The sequence below is a fragment of the Oreochromis aureus genome, linkage group 15, assembly GCF_013358895.1.
Source record: "Oreochromis aureus strain Israel breed Guangdong linkage group 15, ZZ_aureus, whole genome shotgun sequence".
NCBI classification, from domain to species: domain Eukaryota; kingdom Metazoa; phylum Chordata; class Actinopteri; order Cichliformes; family Cichlidae; genus Oreochromis; species Oreochromis aureus.
The window spans coordinates 15682441-15706731 of record NC_052956.1 but is presented as its reverse complement, the minus strand read 5'-3'; the positions used below and the strand labels follow the sequence as shown (position 1 = coordinate 15706731).

General features: G+C 38.9%; 1 protein-coding gene across 1 annotated transcript in view; it reads right to left on the bottom strand.

Moving 5' to 3' along the window:
• The window catches only part of LOC116312770 (disks large-associated protein 2-like), a 42079-nt gene extending 18016 nt beyond the window's left edge, over positions 1–24063 (bottom strand). The window contains 4 exon segments of the mRNA XM_039598630.1: positions 11509–11728; positions 13907–14060; positions 16018–16235; positions 22927–24063. Coding sequence (XP_039454564.1) covers positions 11509–11728; positions 13907–14060; positions 16018–16235; positions 22927–23997 — 1663 coding nt within the window. The 5' untranslated portion in view covers positions 23998–24063.
• Between the last annotated feature and the right edge of the window lie 228 nt (positions 24064–24291).

Here is a 24291-nt window from a genome sequence, read left to right as displayed (position 1 = left end):
TGGTGCAAAAAATATAACAGACCTCCACTCTCGTGCTTTTCAGCCAGACCTCTCAAACCTTTTGCTTCTTTGTGTTCAACACTTAAATTTCAGAAAAACCGTTGGGAAAAGTTCTGACAGTGTCTCCGCTCCGTCCGACTCCCGCCATTTGTGCCAGAGGCTGTTCTTGCCATAGTTGTGGACTCAGACTGGCAAAGAGGCTGGTAAGATGCTGTTCTTACTCAGATCAGGGTTGTGGGTTAATGATATGCAATGACTGACGAGCTGTGTACATGAGCATGGGGGCTGCAGATGTAACAAAATGAAGGTGAAATCTTCCAGGTCGCTGTGTTTTATTTAACTCTAGCTATAGAGAAAGAGGTAATGTCTAATTTCACTTCAGTTTGACAAGGATAATGATAAAAATGGGACTTTGGTGTTTCTGTTATCTGAGTAATTTTGATGCAATAAAAAACATTTCTTAAGGAATTAGAGACAAGCGCATACTTTATATGGAAAACTAGCAAAAAGTATTTTCTGTTTTAACAGCATACATATAGCATGCAGTATACAACTTTTTTCCCCTAAAGTTACATGCCAGTTCATTTGTGTATGCACTTTGACAGAGCCAAAATAAATAACTGTGTCTGGCAAAAGCAACAAGGAAAAAAAGAAATAGAGAATTTTCTTTTCCTTGTTCCTATTCAGGCCCTATACTCTGTCCTGTGTTTAAACCTGAATATGGCACTGGTGTTTTGAAAAGATGGAGTGGATTGATTGGTAAATGGATGACTGAATGGATGATTTGACGTAGGACAACTAGTTATACTTGAGGGTGTGTAGAGGTCAATTGCAGATGATTCTATTGGGTTTACAAAATGTTTAAATTTAAATTTGTGTAGCCCTTTCTTTTACAATAAAACAAACATGTTGTTCATTGCCACATACATATATACATACAGTGGTGATGCCCCCATGGATGCAAGGTGGATTAACCTTTTATGTATGAGTATTTCACAACAAACCAATACAAATCAATGGCCTAAACTAGCATTTCAGCACTTTTTTCAGTGCATTTGACCCCATGATGAAATAGTAGATAAGAGTCCCAAATTAAGTCACCAAAAAAGTTAACCAACTTTCACAGATTAAAGAAGCTGCGAGTCACTAAAGTAATAGCCCCCCCTGTTGGCTGTTAAAGCCAAAGTAAAGTTACTTGTACACTGTAAGCTCAAAGGTGTTGTCAAAAACAAAGACCAACATGAGAAAAATTAGAAAAGGGTTTCCTGAGATTAGGTTAGAATATTTTGAGTGTTCAAAGATAACATGCTGGACTAATGTTGGGAATTCAATAGCACTCCATCTAAAACGTAAGCAGGCCTATCCTGGACGCTGTACTACGAAGCAAGATAAACATACCCAGGGTATGTTAGCTGGCTTCACTTACCCTAACATCAGTAAAAAGGTGGTTATCAACTCAATAAGTTGACCCAGGGATTATCAGTCTAGCTACAATTGTATATATGACCAGTGATAAACATGGCTAGGTAAACTGGCAGCAGAGCAACAGACTTTTCAAAAGAAGATAACATTATTATTGGAAAAATATGAAGAGGTTAAATACACAAATAGATCTAAAGTAACAAAGTTGCTGCAGACAAATGACCAGTATGAGAGTCTTTAACGGGACAAGCACTGCACATTATTAACAGCACTGTATTGTATGAGTTTGTGTGTGCTTTAAACCCATTGGTGAGTTAGACAGAGAAGTACCTAATGGGCTATATCAATATAGGTTATCTATCTGAATCTAAGAAGGAAAGTCTGCAAATATACATTTTTTCAGCTGTAGCCCTGATGAGGTTCAACTATAGGAGTAAAGGTTTGACATTATGCAATTCAAGCATAGGCTTAGACTATATACAGTATTAATTCTGTTATAATAAATCCATGAGTCCAAAAATGCACCCTGTTACAGGATCGCAGATTAAAAAAAAGAAAAAAATTGGACCCCAACAGGAAAAAACAAGGAATAAAGTTCCTTGGTTATTGATCATTAGGTGGTGATTTCATAGCTTTTAATCTTTAATCTTAAACAGAACCTGCTCCAGAGCATCTTAGGTCTGCAGAATTAGTTACAATGGTGATATACCCCTAACTTTATAATAGCAAAACCCAGGGTTAACTCCCAAGCTGCCTGGATAAGTCCAAATCCTGCTTTGTAGTACAGGCCTGTGGTTTATCAAAAGATTTATGTTTCACAGAAAGTGAGAAGTAACTATAAGATATGACTATTAGTGGGCTAACATGTTCTAGGTTTGCTACAGTATATCTAGTCATCTCATTATGAACAGAGAGTTTAAGATTACTCATAAGCTAATTTATCTACTGAGTGCCCCTGATTACAAGTTAAACATCATTTGTAGCCTGCTTGAAAAAAATCCACTTTTTGGTATGTTTAAAAATAGACATATCAGTGTCCAAAATACCCAAATCTTCTACCATGATGTGAGACGGTATAATGCTATAAAATACCATTTACACCACCCCATTTAAAATGAACATAGTGTCTATCTTTCCCTTAAAGCTAATCCTAAAGCAACTGCTAAAAACAAGTGACTTTACTACATATTAACAAAGGTATATTAAGCATTGATTTGTGGTGGTTTGTAGAAGAAAGCTATTATGCTGGTCAGAACCTGCCTTAAACACAGTGTGTGCTGATTTTACTCCCCTCGGTTTTCGTAAAGAAAAATATATACAATGGTTAAAGCAAGAGGGTGAATCACTGTTAAAACTAATGAATTTCAACAGAACTGTAATATTAAAAGAAATGAACAAAAAATTAATTATGGTCTTTGTTAAAAGGCTTCATGCACATCTCAGTTAAATTAGGTGGCAGTTGTGCAGAAAAGATTTTAAAAGTATGATATTGTTCAAAATTGCCAGTGTGCTAACACTAGGCCAACATGTGGGTATTTTTTTGTTATATGACAAACTACTTTTTCTTTTTTTGAAAAAATCCAGAACTGCTATAAAATCTTAATATAAAATTGAACTCTATTCAATTTGGAAACAGATGAAAACAATGAAATGTATTATACATACTTATACATGATGGTATATTTAACTTATGATATCTCATTTTTATCAAGTGAAAATGTTAATGACAGACAAAATGTATGAAAAACATACAAAAAAGATAGAATAAAGCGGTTCCCTACCAGACCTACCGTACTCTCTACGCCCCCCAGCTAAGCTACGGAGGCCTAAAATGGGGGAAACGACAAAAAAGGAAAACAAACAAACAAACAAAAACAAAAAAGGTGATAGCTTAGTAGAAAAGCAAGACATATCGAGAGGGTCAAAGTAAAAGACACTGTGCCAGGTTCGTGTTGTGTATTTGCAGTGTGTTGAAGAGTATAGATTTTGGACACAAAAAACGCTATCAGTGCCGTAAGGTCAGTCGCATCTTTGAACGCCACTGTAAAGCTATGATCCCTATTTTTCCATTTTGAATTATCATAAACATCATAAACATTTCAATCCATTGTTTTATATCAATTTATGAAAAATACATAAGGCCAATAAAAGTTTGAAATAAATAATCACAAGAAACACCACAATAAGCAAAAATAAAGGAGGAATAAACGTATCACACAGTTTTCATTCATTTAACAAAATAAGCATAAGCTAACAAGTGCAGGCTAAACTATCATTTAAAAAGAATGCTTTCTTTTCTTTTCTTTTTTTAAATTTGACAAAATCTGATTCACTTAACAATGCAGTCTGAGATCCCTGAAAATTAGCTTGTTTTCTCCAAGACACCATAAATAAATGCAGGAAGAGAACACAGGGATAGAAAAAGATTTATATTGAAGCAGTATTACAGGTTCAGGTGAGATCAGATTCCATCCAAAAACCCCTGTCCCAATAACTGGACTTCACAGAGTTGGCACAGTTGTTGCATCATATCTCTGGATGACAAGGAAATGTAAACAAAAACTAATGGCAAAATTGACTACATATTGAAACATATTAGATACTGTAGACAGAATTTCTTACAAATAGTTATATATTTCATTACAGAAAATATGGTTGCATGATAAATAATAATTGCAAATACCCTTTGTCTATTTCTTCTTCAGTCTGTTTTTTTAATATGTATATCCTTCACATATATGATTTGAAAATATTATTTAGATCTGTATTTTTGCTACATTTCAACTTGCTTCAAGGGAAGGGTAATATCTTTGAGCAAAGTAATAAAATGAAAATGAATGACTGGATTAAACCTATATTTAAAAAAATTGGTGCGTTCCCTGGCAGCGATCAGTCATGAGTTTGCAGTTTAGTTGTATATAGATCGAGAAGAATGTTAAGCATTTGTACAGCATTTCCAAATATATTATTGGAGGCCTATTTTCTAATTTGGCTGTATTTGGTAAAATTGTTATATGATTATTCAGTTTTTTGTATGCAGTGTCACAAAACATGTAGATGCTACTACATAGCTGGAATCTCATCCCCCCCAAAAATCGTAGATTCTTAGGTACATACAGGCTAAATTAGTAGAAATGTGGATGAAACAACTGTTTTGCAGCCAACACTTAAGGAAACCTTAGCGTTGCCCATGGCTCATGCAGAAATAAGAAAGTTTTTTTTTCCAAAGAGTCACCAATATTTTCTGAAAATGTGATTCCATTTCCGACATTGATGATCGTCATGAAGGCTCAACATAAACGCTCATATCTAAAACTGCTAAAATGTAGCTACATACAACAGGAAACAAAGGACTTGCATAGAATGAATGAATGCAGATTGGAGACGTCACGATTGGCCAGTCTTCAGCACCTTTAAATTAGTTTACATTCCCCAAACAATGGGAAACAATGTAAGAGAATGCCACTGCAGTCCCCACTTAAGCATTCAAAAAGCAGAATTATGAATACAAGCCTATCCAAAAAAATTTTCATATATACTATATATATATATATACATATATATATATATATATGTACTTCATACTAAAATGATTATAGGCTAAATGTTGTCACAGTCATATGCCTTTCACTGTAATCTTTTATGATTTAATTATGCTAATCCAACCTTTGGCTGGTCTGTAATGAAAAACTCAAAGTCTTATGGTTAGGTTAAAGCTAAATTAAATGTTTTAAAAATTTATAATCAGTATTGCAAATAGTAGACAATCATAGCAATACACTTGAGCTTATCCGTATATGTCCTAATAAAACCACAACTTTGGACTTGCTGTCAAACATCCCCATGTACAGATTGAAATTTAGTCAGGTGTTTGAGCTCAGGTTTAACAGCTTGCTGAAACAGGTGTAGGATACTCCTACAGCAGAAACTCAAAAGGAATGTCTTCCTTCCTCCTTTTGTGGCTTCAACATTAATTCTGATTCACCTTTGTTACAGCCTTTGTACAAACGTCAGCTTATCAAAATGCCACTTTTTCTGTGAATATTGTTTTTTTGGGTCGTGCAAAAGAGGAAGAAGAACCACTCTCTTTATAAATTGAGAGATGATGCCTCTTCTTTATTTAAAGTCCTTGCTGAAGGTTCACATTTCAGTTGGGGTTTGATACATATAGGCTTCCAGTGGTCCTGTGCTGCAGTCCAAAGATAAGTCCTGTCAAACTTGTGATGTTTGCTGTTGGACTCTTTTTCCACACCTTTCAGTATTAACTTTGGTATGCCTTGCAGGTATAACGTGACAATGGAGGGGATGAGGGCAATATCAGTGGCTAATGAGCAACTATTATTTTATAAGTAAGAGGCAAAATGAGCAGTTAGCCAAATAGAGCAGATGATTCTGGACTCCCACCCATTAGGGCTTGACAGGAGCCCAGCTAAGCCATCACTAGTGAGGCGGTGTTAGTACATTCAGTGGCACTATACTGCACCTCTGGGGACATATCGAAGAGGTAGAGGCCCTCAGTGGCTCTGATTGTCTACTTACAGGGACCAGTGTCTCTCTGTTATTTTTCAGAGGTGATGAACTGCCCCAGCATTTTATCACTGGAGAAACATGATAGGATTTAGTTCAAATATATGGTTTTTTTAGAGCTAAAATAAAATAAATGTGACTAATTAAGACATTTTTCATAACAGTTGAAGAACCTTCACTAAAAACAACAGGTGAAACACTGTTATGAACTTCCGACTTCATCATGATGTGCAAAAAACAGTGGGGTGATGAACAGGATGAAACAAATGAAGATGGATATTGAAGACTGGTAAACGTGTGTTTGGTTTAGAAACCCAGTTACTACTTTAACCCCTCTCAGCGCTTTCAGAACACAGTATGTTTGTAACTGCAAACAGTACAAGTATTGAATATAAGTTTCTCTATTTACAAAATGATACATTTATATACATAAACAGAGTTTCAACCTAAATGCAGTTTGTGCAGGAATGAGTTGAAGCCAGTACATTCAAACTTGATAATTTCTGTGAATTCCCCTTTACTGTTTTACGCTTTGCGCGCTGTTTGACTTCGTAGTCAATCCGAATAATTTATCGTAAACAATTCTGGTCAGGGACTAGGTCCTCAGAGCCTTGAGACAGTGCAATCCATACAGTGTTCCAGAGAATAGGACTTTTAAACAATTTATGGGGGTTCTGACAGATTGTTTTCATCACTACCTGCTGTTTCCTAAACTACTGTTTGATCTTTATGCTGCGTGGTTCATCAGTTCACCACCGAAAATATGCTCATTTGTTGGAAATGAAAAAGAAAAATGCCCATTTCAACTGGAACTGGCTACAAAATGGAAGAAGGCAATGGCAAAGGAATGCTTTGATCACGATAACTGAAACATAAATTATATATCAATATATCCTTAAATAATGTATTCATCTTTAATGCATTCATTAAAAAACTAGGGTTTATAAAGTTATTCACAGTATTTTTTCAGGTGCTTAAGAGAATGTTTCTACATGAAGAGAAACTGGAATGAACATGACCTATTCAAATTCATGTGCAGAAACAGACTGACATATGCGTCACCTCACATTGGCTGATAGTTGAGTTATATTGTTGAATATCCCTCAAATTTCCAATCATGATTACTTAAATTGGCTTTTTTGAGTATTTAAGACAGCGGAGGGAAGATGATGCTGCACTCGTTGGCACTTGAGGATCTGAATATCAGTCACATTCTCCCTCAGATTATGATGTCACCTCATTCTGGTGTGAAACAAAATAATTACTTTGTTCGATGGCTAAGCAAGACACTTGTTAAAAGATTGCTTGAACAATAGTGTAACCTGTTCAAGAGATGACAGACTCTGTGTCTGCATAGAGTAAAGGGACATCTAATAACAGCATGGTTCTGCTCTCCTTTTCTGAATTTTCAGGTTTTCAGCCCGTTTTCCTTATTTCATTTTCCAATTACATGTATGTATGGCTAAAATGACATAGACAGGTATGACATGGGCCCACTGGTGTACTTCCTGCTCCACAGTTCTAGACTGGCGCTTCTGTGACCACCTGTGTGGCCAGTTGTGTCTGGCTGCTTATGAGCCTTTTGCTTTTTGTTGATCTCCCATGGGAAATCCTCTATTGGAAGTGGGCTGGCAGGGCTGCCTGACCCCTCTGGCGTGCTTTCAGGAGTTCCCTCTATAATCTCAATTCGAGGTGGGTCCATCAAATCCATGATACTGAAGGGTGCTGGCTCGGGTTGGCACATCACTGACTTGTCCTCTGTGTTTTGTCGTACAGACCAGCTTGAGCCTGCTTGAATTCCTATGGAAACTCTGTCATCTGTTTGTGTGGTGCTGTCGCTGCAGGGCTCCCGGCACAAAGTCCACATATTGTAGCACTGAGTAAAGTTGAAGAAGTTGCTGTTGAAAGTTTTTAATTCCCCACAGACATCTCTGCGCAGCTCTGCTAGCTCGTAGCGCATTGCAGAGATTTCATCCTTCCACTGCATGTTGAAGGCAGCGACCATGTTAGCAGACTCCTTAAAGGCCTGAATGGCCTGAGGAACCGGTTGCTCAGATGTGGCTATTGGTGAGGCGGTAGGGACCCTGTATGAAGGCGGAGGTGCCGGTGGGATCGAGATGGCTGTTACCGTGGAGCTAGTACTGTGCTGGCTGCGTGCAGCAGCAGTTTCTCTCTCTAGCCTCTCGAGCTCTGCATAGGCAGAGGAGCTAGCACCATCATCATCCTCGATCATGTCATCATTTAGTAAAGATGTTCCATCCAATACATCATATCCCTCTGGAAGAAAAATGTGAATATGCAAACAGAAGGACATTCAGGGTGAAAAGAACAGCTGGAGTGGGATTTGACTCGGATTCTGATCTACAGTATAACACATATCTATGGAAAACATACAGTATGTGAGTAGAAAATTCCAAAGATGTACAAGATCTGATCCATTGATTTCCCATTTGGTTTGACAGATTTAACGTTAAGTAACGCATCTGCACCCACTACAAGCAGTCTGCATTAGAAATGTAAATGGCTAAGTTTATCGGTCAGCCAAAACCTGCTTAAAAAATGCACCTTTACTGAAATATGCTTTTCAGTTCTTTTACTCCACAAAGGCACCAATTATGACCTAACTCACATACTGTAGGCTTTTCACAATGTTTTTACACTGCCTTCTCAGTCATCTCAAGGCTTCTTTCCATCTTTTCACTGCACAGCACAACAAAGAGTGGAATTAAACATGAAGTACATCAATCATTATCAAATCATAGATTCATTTTTTTCTGAGAACCCTTTCTCAAAGCATGTCAAATGTTTCTGACTTACTTAAAATTTGTGCAATTTTGTGCAAAAGAAAAGATGCAAAGGGAGTAGAAGAATCACAAGAAGCAGATATGAACCCTATTGAACATATCAGGTCCAAGGTGGTTGATTTAGACCATGTGAAATATTCAAACCCGGTGAGGGCTGCACCAGGGAGAGGCTGCAATCCCACAGTCCAAGACAGTTGACAAAATCACTGCCAAGAGTTAGACTCTGCCACAAGTGGCCTTTTGAAAAGAAGCCAGATTTTCATGAAAGAAAAAAAAAAAAGTTCACACATGTACAACAGGTAGATGCTGCGCTCACAAATGATTGGAGACAGTGGCAATGCGATAACATTCACTGCTATTTTATGCTGCGACATGAAAACATTCTGAAGAGTCTGGGCAGAACATACCTCATACATTTACACTTACAATGTGGTCTAAGAACACTTAAAATAGAGACGTGGTAAACAACTCACAAAAGCCAGCATCACATTCATCACTGTAATCAATGTTCAGCGTTACCAGCGCTCTAAAAATAAATCAACATGTCTGAGGTTTTATGAGTTGTTTGACACCATGTTTGCTACTTGGGATAACATAAGGCGATATTTCTACCAACTACATATAAACTTTATCTGCTATTTTTACTGAGAAGGCAGTGCAAAAACACACATATACATAGATATATGTATGCGTGTCAACATTAAAATACCTGCAACAATCATCACTGATGCCTCCAGTTGTTCTTTCCCCTTGGTTATCCTTCAAGAGATGGGTGGTCAAATGGAGAGGGGTTTGCTGTTCGTCTGCCCTACGGAGCACCATGGGGTCCCTTCCCCACTCAAGGGCCCACTAGCCTCAGGGTTTGGGTCATAAGTTGCTTACAGTTTAATAATAATAGTAATAATCTAGTACTGAAGACTAACATAAAAACAGGAATCCATGAATAAGCGATTCTCTCTTTTAGTCTGGTTATTTTATTTTTATTTTATGGCCACTATTCACGCATAATAATAATAGTGCATCCCAAAAAACAAGTAATATTTACAGTACGGGTTGAATGGGAGGTGACAGTACTGTATATTTTATCAGCATCCAGGGAGTCCTTTCTCTGAGCTGCTACAGTCTTATATTGCATGTTGTAATCGATGCATTATGCTAATCTTGGTAATACAATTTCAGAACATAATGTACAGTCAACTGCTTGTTTTCGCCCATGTTGAGCTGACAGATTTGGAGCAGAGTTAAATGAATAGCGTTAAGCAAATAAGACGGTGGGATTGGAGAACACTCCTTTGTCCTCAGTACTTCTGTCACATCGTAGAAATCGTAGATGGAAACCCAATTGAGGATGAAAGGATAAAAAAAAAAACAAAAGTCCAGATTCAACAAGAAAACAAAGCCAACAAAATGAATAAAAGTGCAAATGTCTCCAATATTAAATTGACAGAAAAGTGTACAAAAACAGTAAAAAATCCAGGTAATCCATAATATTTAAAAATGCATGTAATTAGAGAAAAAAAATGTTTCAATAGGGTTCATAGCTTTACTCTTGCAGGCAAACACCAAATACACTCAGTGAGGGAGTTACCGCAAAGACTGTGCTTGCACAAAGAACCTGAAATGCTAAATAAAGGGACATATTGTTTGAACTGTGTCACAAAAAATCTTGAAATTATTGCATTTTGTAAATATATATATATATATATATCTATAAAAACAGCTTGTAGTGAAACATCAATATGCAAGAGTCGCTAAATAAAGCACATTGATCTCAAAAAGTTTGCTTCAAAACATGTAGAGCTTAGGTCCACTGTCACACAAATATTGTAGCTACAGTGAAATATAAGCAGTAACTGTAACTGCACTGGAAATATCCAGATGAAGATGACAGTTGTTGAGAAGCTTAGCCCTACAGTAACATTGACATATCATTCATTAGGACATTCGTTAGCATTAACTCGAGTTTCATGCAACACAGTACAACAATACTGTTACCAAAGTTTTTTTCTTTCAAACTCTAACATGTAGTTTCTTTGTGCAACCAGCATGTAGGTGTGCATATGTACTAGCTGCTAAAGCTTGTTGACTTACCTTAAATTGTTTGTTTTTTTAACATTTTTTTATTTTATGTAGCCAATTGCAAGGTCCGTTACAAAGTTTGTGCTAACGGGGGAGTACAGGTGAATGCTTTGTCCAGTGTGTCCTCTCAAAACAAATATATCAGTGACCTACTGCTCCCCTGCCCCCTGGCCCATTTTGTTTTTCACCCCTCCCTAAGTAGCTCACACGCTTTTCACAACACATAAATAACACCACACTTTAACATGCTTTGGTTCGGGCCTGTTCCTTTTAGGCATGCCATGTAATGCGGCTGTGCTGTGTTATTATACTGTGTACTATGGCCATGTGTTGCCGTCTTAATGTTCAAAATGTAGCTCTCCCACCCTTATCCTAGATTAAAGCTCGGCAACACCACAACTGACCAATCAGAAGCTTAGCTAATGATGCATGACTCATGCAACGTAACACACAAGCAGGTCCATCTAAACAACTGGGAGTATGCAGTGGCAAAAAAACAAACACACGTACACCATAGCTTCCAAAGAAAATAACTGGAATCATTCAGCCCGGCATCTCTGAAGCTCAAGGGTTCCCCACTGTACATATTTAGGTATGTCAAGTTTGTGCGCATGTATAGGATGTATGAAGATATGTAATCTAAGCCCTCTCTTATTCAGGGGGGGGATTGTTTTACCTGTTGTGGATCTGAGAGTTGAAGTGACAGTGGAGGATGTCATTGAAGGCAAGCAGTCGTCATCTTGGGAATAACCAGCCTGAATTGCACGGAGGTAACTGTGGCTTCGAGTGCGGAACGAACCAGGCAGGTCCAAGGCCTCCATGGCCTGGGATTCTACTTCACTAAAAACGGACTCGCAAACTGACTCAAACTGGCCATTGATCTCAGTCTCACTCACCTGAGAGACAAAAACAGGAATAGCAGTCCTTAATTTTTCCTCTTCCTTTCTCTTTCTCACTTTGATTCTTCCCCTTTGCACAGCAAATATGAAGGAGTGTTAGCATAAGGAAACGCCGCTGTCAGTTTCGACCTTAAACTGAATAAATGTCAGATCAAATGGGGAAAAAAAAATTCAGATGACAACAAAAAAACAATAAGAAAAATAGCCAGTTTGAGTTATAAAGCAATAAATTGATCACAAAAGACGTTCTATACAGTATACTGAATGCTAACAGATGGAAGATATCTCATAAGTCGTGGAAGTGCTTAGAAGTACAATAAACTGCTCTGTGTAACAAGATTCATTTGTTAACGTCAAAATCATGTACTCATCAAAGGGAAATGTTATTTTACAGCTGAGTGCTAAAAGTGTCTCTGTAGTGTAGTAGTTAAAGCATTTGCCTAACCACCAATAGATCCCCGGTTCAATCTGAGGAGGAGACACAAATCCCTTTGGGGTTGCGTCAGGAAGGACATCTGGTATGAAAACTCTGCCAAATCAAACATGTGGAGTTTACCTGTTGTGGAAACTCCTTGTGAATGAGGGAACAGCTAAAAATCGCTTCCTTTTTTAGCGATACAAATTGTGTGGGCTGCATACTTTTGTTTATATTTGAATTATGAAAATGTTAATGTACTATTGAGATAATATTGCCTTTTCATTATTACTTTAGCCTTTACTATTTAAAAATGGGAAGGATTTGCTATTATTTAGACCTTTTCCAGTAATGGAAAACTAGGTGTTAGCACGTAAGGATGTAAACTGATTTTTCAACCTGTGTTTTAGCCAAAATCTCTCCTCATTGTTACTCCATGTCCATATCGAAGGTCCAATGGTGGATGTGTCTCAGATCTTGCAGTAGTAACCACATCTTAAGCCACCACAGAGGTCCAAACGGACTTAATTAATCCAAATGTATAGATTCATAGAAGAAGAAGGTATTTGAATTTAAATTTATTTGAATGATGATGTTGGTTCAAAATGTGTATTTATTTTATCTCTAGGCCTACACTAGTACTCTAGTACATTGCTCGAGGGTGACAAAAAAGCCCTGTCAACCAAAACAAACTGCATCTTTTGGCATTAACTAGATAATCAGTTGGCATACTAAAACAACACTAGGCTCATTAACTGTGTATCAGTAGCCTGTTCCAGATATCAAGATGCAAACTTGCTGATGTGACACTGATGTCCTAATTTAAAATTAAGTGTAATTTCACATTTTTTTATGAGTAGATAACACTTCAGAAACAAACTGTAAACCATGTTGGACTGTGTCTGGAATGGATTTAGGCATAAGCTTTCAGATAAAGCATCTGTACCCAAACAGTAAAAGCAATAAGTTATTCCAATTTTGTTTGACTGAAATAGCCAAGGCTTTGTCTACAACAGGGATGTCAAACTCGCTTTACATTGTGGGCCACACAAAGCCTACTTTGAACTTAATTGGGCCAGACCAGTGAAATGCCCCTTTCTGTCAGTGTAAAGAGATTTAACAACACATTTAATCCCTGAGGTACCTTAATATTAGATAAAGAAGTCCAATTCAACAGCATGTGTCTTTTTGTACATAATAAAGAAATTGTGCTGTAGTTAATGAAAGAAATCTGTCAGCATGGATTTTTTTAGCTTAAATTGTAAAAATAAATTTGTAAAATCACAGGAAAAATTCTAGTAGTTAATTTCCCAGACTTCCCTGTAAATATAAAACAGAAATTTCTTGTTAATTCACTATAGACCGATTAGTCTACAGTAAATAGTAGATAGTGAATGTCATTTTATTTTTTTATATTTTTAACTTATTGACTTTAGTGTGGTATTAATGACCATGTGGGAGGTCTTTATTGTAGTAGTAACACTTATGAAAGTACAGTGAAAAGTCCAAAATTCATGCCCTCCTTCATATTTTCCAAAGACATCTAGTGGGCCGGATTGGAGTCTTTGCCCAGCTGATCCTGGCCCCCGGGCCTTATGTTTGACAACCCTGATCTGCAATCTAACAATCAGGGGACCTCCCTTGGGTGCTTAATGTCTCTGTGTTGTCCTCAGCTCAGTGCTACTACATACAAACTGATATAAGCTCTCAGTGATGTGTCCAGGTGTTGCCTCTGTGTGATGCATGTGTTTGAGACTCACCTGGCTGACGCAGCTAGCCTGACTGAGGGTGCTGACGGCGCGCATGTAGCTCTGGTTGCGAGAGCGGAAGGGCGGGGGATGAAAGGTGGCAGGGTCCAGCGTGACACTAGGGTGGGGCTGTATATCTCTTGTGGTTTGCAAGTGGTAGCCCTGGCTGAACAAGGACAGGGGGCAGGGACAGACACGATTTCACAGTTCAAAAGCCACAAAGGTAACATCTGGAACACACTGTAGTTTATAAATCCGCTGGTTAGCATCTGTTGGCATGGCCTTATTTGTGATTACATGAAAATGAACCTCTTCATGATACCCTTTCACGAGCAAACTATTTTTAAATATCCTCTAGTTCCACGATAAAACACTAGTTCGTCCATCCCAAAATCATAGAGAGCATGCATAGCTTGGCTGTGGCTCTTATTAGGGAAACAGTGACAGCATGGAGTTACAATAAGAGATTATTACATTCTCCACCAGAGGATAAACAAAACATAAGAGCTGTTTTGTATGTGGACAAAAGCAAAAGTGATCAGTTCCCCACTGAGATGATGGTAACAAAATTAGCACTCAGTGGCAGTAGAGATGACGGACAGCTCCCTAGCTTCAAGAATTTGGCTGTGTTTGAAAGTCACAGTGCCTGAAAACAAACAGTCACAGAGAACAATAAATTGGGGGGAAAAATGCATTGTTTCTGCTTAGGTATAGCAAAGACATCACGAATGGTTTAGCATGAAAAAGATACACACGGTCACCATTTACCAGTGAGAAATCATTAGGAAATCATTAAATACAGTTGGTAAGATCCTGAGAAGTGAAATCTATCTGTTCTAAAACAGCCAATTGATGTACACTGTGCTTTAAAAGTAACATCACCCAAATCATCTGGATAATTAATCTCAATTTGTCCAGTGCACAACCTTTTGCAACATGTTATTTGTATGTTAACCCTGATGAGAATAATTATCAACAAAATACTATCTACTACATTTATATTAATGAGTAGATCAGATTAGAGTGAAACTGAATGGTAAAATTGTCAATAATTAAGGTTTGTTGTAATTATAAGGGCAGCACAGTAGTGCAGGAGGGTCTTGGGTTTGGCTCCACAGGTCACCTGGGGCCTTTCTATGTGGAGTTTGCTTGCTCTCCCTTTGTCAAAGTCTGTCTAGGATCAAAACACAGACATATATACTCCACACTTGGCTGGGTTACAGAACAAACCCGTCACTTCCCCCAAGGCTTCTCATCAAGCAGTGTTAACTTTAACGTATGCCCTTCCATGTGTCACCTCTCCTGCATTTGAACCGGCTCTCTTTCTTTCTTCTTTTGACAGGATTGTCAGCAATAGCGTGATGCGGCGATGCAGTGTTTGTGTATGGTATATCAAAAATTTATATCAAACTCAAAACCAGTTGGTGCCACAGCAATCACCAGAGCACTGCTGTGGCAGACCCATGAAACAGTTGTAGAAATACAGTGCTTGGAAGGCAATGCCTAAGACCAAAAAAGAGCCAACCACAGCAACCATACAACTCAACAAAGGTACTATTGTTTTCCAAAGTAACTTCACTTGAAATCACCTAACTGTTCAATTTAGTCATATCTCTCAGGCACAGCTAAACAAAAAGCAGCATTAACAAACAGCAATTTTACTTTGACAGCATGTAGGCAGAGCAGTGAGACTGTTAATTTATATAGACGACTCTGAATGTTCTTCCTCTGAGCACCAACTAAACACTGCATGCAGCACCATTTTGTTAGCAGCAAGTTTTGCATCAAACGTTCCCAACTTTCCACTTGTATTGAAGTATGAAAAAAAAAACAACTTGTGACCTCAGCGTTGACTCCAATAAATTCTAGCCAAGCAACAATTAACACTGAAATCCAAGCAGCTCACCTGGTTGACACCAGAGATACTGCTATTGATGAGCGTTGGTTTTGTCATGTAAATATTTGAAACTTGTGAAATAAAAGGGAAATGAACCACAGTGCATCATCTTACCTTTTTTTTGAGTAAGACCTTAGTGAACCTATGATAAAAACTGGAATATTTAAATGAATACACAGCATTGGCGTGGGCACACTAAGTCAATGCGTTAGGCAACCAGGCCTACCTGTGGGAGTCTAAATGGGGTCTCTGCATGGCTGATTTGAGGACAAGAGCGTCTGACCGAATGGTCTTTTGTGGAGAGGTCTTAGGGCTGGTGTCAGAGTCCCCACTTTCATCATCCACCTCTCCCATTGCTTTAACATAGCTACTGCTTCGCATCCGCCGACATGGGATCTCGTCATCTTTCTCACCTGGGTATCCACTCCACTCATCTTGGGGCACCTGTGGAAGATGGCACACCTACATTTAATACAATACAGACATTTATAACCATTAGGTTGAAGTAGTCCAGGATATTACTTGTTACTCCTGCAAGTCTGTGATAAAACGACAATGAGTACTATAGCAATATTTAGCCATGTACAAAATATACAGCTTTCACAGGGTTGTGTAAATGAAAGATATTTGCAAGTACAGCTTGAAAATAACCCAAATAAGAGTGAGAAGTGCATGTGTTTTTTAACCTAAATGGAAAAATAAAGTAAAGGAATTGTGCATCACAGTGATGCCAAGGATGTTATCAGTGAAAATACATAGTTGTGAGACTGTAGCATAAAGCAAATTTTAAAATAATTATAACAATTTATCCAAGTGGTTTCACAACACTGTACAAACTTTGGTCTCCAGCTGTACCCAATTTTGGGCTGATTAAGAAATAATAACTGGTTACTTTGTTACGTGCACTTGTTCAACTGCTTGTTAACATAAATATACAATCAGCCAACTCAGTGCAACTTGGTGTATTTAGGCATGCAGAGATGGTCAAAATGTCCTATTGGAGTTCAAACTGAGCCTCAGGAAAAAAGGTGATTTAAGTGACATTGAACTTGGTTATATATTGGGATTTTCCCACACAAGCATATATAGAGATATGAGAAATAATCATGATTTCACTAGAAGGGCAATTACTTTTACACACAGGACCAACCTTTTCCCTTAATCAATTAAATCATCATTTAAAAACTGCATTTTGTATTTACTCTGGTTATCTTTGTCTAATATTAAAATTTATTTGTTTGATCTGAAACACATAAGTGTGACAAATAAAACTAGGAAATCAGGAAGAGGGCAAACACTTGTTCACACTGCTGTATGTGTAGCAATTCAAAAGTCATTAGACAGATCAAATATATGGTCATAAGTGCATGACTTCTTCTTCTTAAAAAAGGTGTATGGGCAGGTGTTTTCATGTGACAGTAATTCAATAATTTCAGCCAGATCTTTCTTTCTAAGAGCTTTTGCTGCATTTTATGCTTTTGTTCATTAACCTGACACTGGATAAAGGTGTAACCGGGCGTTAAGTGAAGGCCCTTTACATATGGTCTTCTTCTGACCGTTGGCTGTTAATAAACAAGGAGCATTGATTCCAGTGAGGGAATTTGCCATGCACTAATATATATACAGAGATAAACTGACATAGCTTTGGGTTGTATGCAAGACCTTTAATATCAAGGCTTGCATAATTTCAATATGTTTTTGTTTGCACGTGCTCTTCCAAGCATTTAGTTTTCTTCACACTGTTTTCCCAAAAGGGACATGTCAGCAGTATGCCAATACAACAATCTAACTTCAGAAATATCCCAAAACTTTTTTTCCATTCATAAATGTTTAGGTAGCCCAAAACTAATCTAAACTACAGGGTGAAATTCATTATCACATTTCTTAAAAGTAAAGTAAAATGGCACTTTACATCTGCACGGTCATCATTCAGTTGAATGGACAGAGTTCAGCATCCTTTTTAGCAAATCGCTCATAATGCAAATCAAAATGTGACCATACTTAAAGGATTTTTGGGAAGCAAATGAACACATTTGGCAAGGAAGCAGTATGTATTTTTATGCACGCACAGAAAAGGCAGCCAATCATACCCCTGAGGCTTGGGCTGTAACTTTCAAGTCAGCATACTGTCATCACTGTAGTATTACTAATACAAAAACATACATGCTCTTAAATTAGCTTTGACTGCCAGCCAAATAAACACAAAATAAGCTTTTGGCATATTGCAGCTCAGAATTAGTTGTAAGGCAAATGTGATTAAAAACTACAAAAATAATGAACACTCATGTACAGTCATGTGAAAAAGAAAGGCTGACAGTATTCTATGTAGTCCTGTGAAAAACAAACTACACCCCATGAACCAGTAGCTTGTGGCACCACCGTTAGCAGCAGTAATCGGTGAAGTAATTGTATTCTGTATGACGTTATCAGTCGCTCACATAGTTGTGGAGGAATTTTGGCCCACGCTTCTTTACAGTTTTGCTTCAGTGCAAGCAAATGCTTATGTACAGATTTCTTGATGTCCCACTACAGCATTTCAATCAGACTGAGGTCTGGATTTTAACCAGAATATTGCAACACCTTGTTTCTTTTCTTTTTCCGTCATTATGCTGTAGATTTGCTGGTGCACTTGGGAACATGGGGACGTCCACCCCTAGGAATATTATGGCATTGTGTTAACACACACCTGAATGCTCCAGACCAGCAGAACTTCTGCTTTAACAAAGGTGGTCCCACTTTCTGATGGTCAGTTAATTAAGTGCATTCAATTAGCAGCACTTGGCTGCTACTTACCGTACACCCCTGATTTCTATGGAAGCAGCAAGGCTGTACTCTTTCACGTGATTGTATGTATTATATGCTCATACCCATAACATTATGTAGCATAAATTGGTTTCAGTGTTTCAATTATAAGTACAATAAACAGGGACTTTGCTTAACACAGCAGCATCAAGATTAGCATAGTGATTAAGTGATTCTGTTCTAATTACTCTACACTGTGCTGTGCAGTGCTGCAGATGTCTACACATAATCATTGCGCTTATTTAGTGATTTTGATAGAACAGAAATTATAGAGTATATCAAGTTCAACTCTTCAAAAATGATTACCTGTTATTGTTGGGTTGAATACACAGTGTATGTTTGAGCTTAAGGTATCAGATTGATGCTGTTAAAAACAATGTTCATGGGTTCTTCAATTGCACCCTGGTTTAATTCTTATGAAGATGGACAGCTACAGTGGCCATGTGTCACACACTGATTGTGCTAACAGCGTATTGATCAGGCATGTAGCAAGTACAGCAGTGTTAGTGTGTGGTGCAGCTAGCAGTAGTCCCAGTGGACAGGCCAGTCTTAGCTCCTGGAACAACAAGCCCAGGCGCAGGACTGTTCTTCATGCTCTGCCAGTTACTCACTTTACCCAGTCATACAGCGTGGCTGTTTCTCTGCCACAAGTGCTGAACTGTTCTCACAGAAAAGAAAGTGGCTGACACCCCTTTTTTCGCCTAGAGGTAGAATAATGCTTTCTCTATCACTTCCATTCTCGCTGTCTGTTCTTGCTGCCCATCTCTTCATCTCTTCTCCTCATAGTCTTTTTCTTTAGCACCCAATATCCTCTCTTACTCGACAGCCCTTGTGCTCAGTGGAGACAGGTGAGGGACTCAACAGCATAAGGCACTTAAATAAAGCTTTTTTTCTTCTGTATGGAAGGTGGCAAATAGTAAAAAGTAGGAGGATTTACAGATGATTATAGCAGGACCAACTGGGCTTCATCATCCTTAGTGTAATGTATTCTGCTCAGATGTATTCCTCAGCTGTTTTTGTAGTCAACATAAAAAGCGTTCTGAATCTTTTAAACCATATGCTACAATTTGAAGCCAAAACACAATGAATTTCTTTTGCGCAACATGGCTCACTGCCTCAGCACTAAACTCCACAACAGCACGTAGGAAAATGAGAGATGATTGTTCGGTTACCTAATATTGTGATATCAGACAGCATTTTGTGCGTTATCATCTAAAAAAATGAAAGCAATAGGTACGTTGCAAACCTGCGTAACCTCATAAGTTAACATGGAAAAAAAAAAGACCCGTCAGCAAAAGTGTAACACGGGCTAATACACTTTTCATTCCCACATGCATAGAATAAAATGCCTGGAAACTAAATTAATCAGCCTTAAAGACAGCAATAAAGTAAAAGATTCATTTTCCTCCTAATGCACAACCATTGATCGTCTGGGGCTGCTGTTAACAAGGCAGTCATCACTCATGGAAGCAGTGCGCTACCTCATTAGCATTACCTTATTTCTGTGTTCATTTGATGCCATACCTGAAAGAACTTGTTCAGCTGTGCCTCTGAGGCAGCTAGACAGATGAGCTGCTTTACACCATCATTAGTTACTACTACACTGTGGGCACTTTGTACAAAAATAACCCTGGGATAAAACATCTTCTCAATGCAGAAAGTAATTCCATAACGCCATGTACCAGATGTGAAACTGCATCTAGTGAAAAACAACACTGACCTGTTGGATGTGGTAGAACAATTTCTAGCTCGTAAATGTGCGAATCCTGTAATTTTGTGCCTGAGTAAGCCAGTTATTTTTTGGCTTTTGAAATGGTGAGAGTGGACGCAGTCTATTTGAAGGTTTTTAAATGCAAAGGAAGAAGGATAACTATGATTTAAAAAAATACGGCGGGAAGGCTGTACAATTTACCTACAGAAGGAGCCCTTCTTGCACTGAGACCGTTTCTGATGAGGCTATGGTTAATAGTAGATGGATCAATTGAAGGACCGGGTGCATCTCTCAGGTCCTGTGTCAGGTCTTTACTGAATTTCTTCCTATTTCTTAAGGACATGCCTTTCAGAAACTGTTCTGTTGCCTTCTACTTTTTGTTTCGTTACACTTTTCCAGTCTCATTAGGTTTTTAAGGGCAGATTAAACATCATCAGCCCTGGAATCGGGTGTCCATTTTATGTCTCAGCAATTCATAGGTCAGTGTTAAGTGGTCACTTATAAGGACAGGACTGAAAATGAGTGAAAAAACCACCAACGTCCAAAAAAAAACTGTTCAAAGACCTTAAGAAAACCTGGAGAACTATTGCTCGAGACTGCTTTTAAAAATTACAAGAAGTGTAAAGAAACTAGAGGTGAATCAAGACTTTTGCACAGCATTCTATGCATTTCTCTTAATGGCTTAAAATGATATGTAGATTCAACCACTAATATTGTTTGACAAATGCTTCACCCTACCCTTGTTGGCTTAGAAGGTCAGACTGAAGACTTGACACTTGCTAAAACAAGATTATGTCAGCTTCCCTAAGGCAGGCCTGTCCTCCTCATCACAAGTGAACATAGACCTAAAGGACCCAGACATCAAAGAGATAAAATCAGATGGGCACCAAGAGCGTTCACCACAACGCCTTTACAGATCTCCGCTCATTGATTCCACTGAATAAGGCTCTCATTATGGACATGCTCAGTGCAGAATGTGCCCATGTGGCAGCTGCAGGGTCTCTGCCTGCTGACACATAAGCTTGTTAAATGCCAGTGAGAGAGCCCCTCTATTGACAGAGACTACCCATTACACACAAATAACTGCAGTTTGTGTATCTGTGTGTAACTGTGCATTTCACACAGCATCAAAATGAATGAAGGGGATGCATATGGTACTCAGTAGAACTATTTATGGATTTATATGAGTGCCGTACAATTCAAATTTGATGGCATGAGTAAAAAAACATGGGTAATTGTTGATTATAGTGCAAGCATATACTTCAGTTTGCAACTTTCTCAAAATCGCTGTCATTGAATGTGTCTAAAAGAGTTGTCTATTTTCAAGATTGAGTGATATACAAGCACAACTGTAATATGGAAGCATAGCTTTAATAATGGCCAATCACTTCAACTGTTCTCTTCACATTACAGTCAAGCATTTCATAACATGACTGACCAAAGTCCAGGCCAGCTTTTCCCAAGATGTGCACACAACAAGCATCATAATGCTAATGACGACCCATTTTAAGTCTAATTGGCATTTCAGAAAGCACTGTTACCCATGTCACTGTTTTTATCATTATTTCCAATTCTTAAGTCACCTTCATTAAAAGCTAGTTAAAGCAGGACTTTGAGCTTAATATTCTAATGCTGTAGCCTGTGAGTCGCTGTGGATGAGAGCATTAGCTAAGTGCTTAGTATTAAAAATTAAAAGAAACTCAAAGATCGCTGAAAGACTGGATACTTGACTTTTGACTGTTTTAGAAGAAGTCACTATCTGTAGCTTAACTGCTTTACTTTAGTCTCGTAACGTGACAGTGGGACAGGCGAGCATGTGGCATAAAATCTGTGAATAAAGTAATGTCTCTTTCCAATCTGGTGAACCAGCTCAAGCCACACCTTATGCTGTTTTTGTAGACACCACAGCCTTTGTGTTTCCTACACTGGAGTTCAGCTCAGTGGTTATTCTCAGTCCACCATGACATTGATTCAGTCAGTCGAGCTCTATATCTTAATAGACAATAGCTCCCTGAGGTGAGCACACAAAAGGGAATCCTGGTTAAATATATTGACTTCTCACACTTCTGGACACTGTAATTGCCCTCTAGAGGATGACAGAAAGAAAGGTAGACTCCAAATACCCTGCTGTCTAGATTCCTAATCGATCAATGCATTTTATCGAGAAGGGCAGTGTCGGAGATGAGTGGATATTGATCTTAGTTATTGTTTGTTGTATTATCTGATAGTTGGCGTTTCGAGTATCTCCACATTTACTGGTCTTTCACTCTATATTCAGACATTTTTTGTTGGCCTTTTCCAAAGAGTTGAGTATTAAACATTTAGAAGAACACAAAACTTGGAAGGAAACATTCTGTTATTGCTTCAAACTAAATTAAACAACTTCACAACATTCATTCTCAAAGCAAAGGATGACTTATACATGGACATAAACTAGCAGCTGATCAGTGCCAATTAGAATTGTTTGTATGGTAAGGAATGAAATCAGTGTTTGTGTACCAGCCATAGCATATAGACCGATGCACAAAAAAACATGTATTTCAGTAGCTCAGTACAATACGCCACTAATCGAATTTTTTTGTACTTTAAGGACATATATTTCCAAAAAAAGGTACTACCAACCTGCAGGTAATGACATGTCCGCGATGACTTGAGGTCCGTGTACATCATGGGTTTCTCTAAATTAAGCGATGACTTCCTGTAGGCCTCTTTGGCCTGGCTGACTGTTAGAGTCGACCAGGAACTCCTCTTCATGAACTTGCCCTCGGGTCCCATGGCCATACTCTCACAGGCTGAGCACTTGACATCATTGTTACTCTTTGAGGTCTTCAGTGACAGGTCTCCGAAGTGGTGGCTGTGCATGGAATCTGGGTGGTAGTGGGCGACATGTTCCCCATGGTGCCGTGACATGACACTGGGTGTGCGATAGGTGCTGTCACTATCCAGGTTGTCATCTGAGCTCCACCAGCCACCGGAGCGGTGCTTACGTTCTTTGCTCTTGCTCCTCTTGCTACCGTGTTTTGTGGAGTGGTGGCCATGATGGTGATAACCCCCTCCTACAATGTCACCTTTTGTGCCATTCATCTTGGACGATCCCTCCAGGGAGTGGGACTTGGTGAAGAGCTTTTGGACTGAATGAACAAGGTGTCGAATGCGGCCGGGACTCTCACTGCGTTGCTCGGTGGTGGTGGAGGTGCGCTGGTATTGTAGAGTGTGGAAGCCGTCACGGTGCAGTGGCAGTTGTTTCTCAAACTGGTCAAGGAGATTAGCAGGAAGGCGGTTGCTCTTGGTGCCAGCGTGGTGGGAAGAGGCAGCTGCTGCAGCTGCAGCAGCCGCAACAGCTGGGGAGGTGGCGGAGGCTGTGATGGCAGCGCAGTCGTCCCGTGTGGCTGAGTCATAATACGGAGAGCTGTAGTGCATTCTGGGGAAGGTGCTACTGGAGATGTGGTCAGATGCAGCAGCTGGGGGCATCATGACAGGGGACATCATCATGCAGTCGGAGTGGATGGAGCTGCGTGGTGAGTAGCGGTGGTGGAAGTCCATAGGGCAGCTCTCTGTGGGGCTGAGCAGGTAGGATGGGTGGCGGGAGTCAGCGCCATGGTGAGTGTGGATGTCATGGACGTGGGGATCATAGTCCAAGCCGTGGGGTAGAGGAATCTGATGTTGGGAGCGGCTGCCCGATAAGCCCTTCATGTTCCTGGATGGAGGGAGGCGTCTGCCTTCATTGAACTTTCGAGACAGGGACCAAGATGAAGTCTTCTGGTCTGTTTCAGAGGAGAAAAAGAAGATAAAGATTTTGTCAGATTGAGAGCATAGTGACACCTGACAGACTCATGGTGTTCTTCACAACCATCCTGCAATTCTACTTTACATGTAGACCAGTCAGTACCAAAACACTTCTAATTAAGTAAATACTCCTACAAAGGCCAGAACATGTTACACAATAGGTTTTTACACTGTACACATAGAAGAAGAAGAATTTCTAAG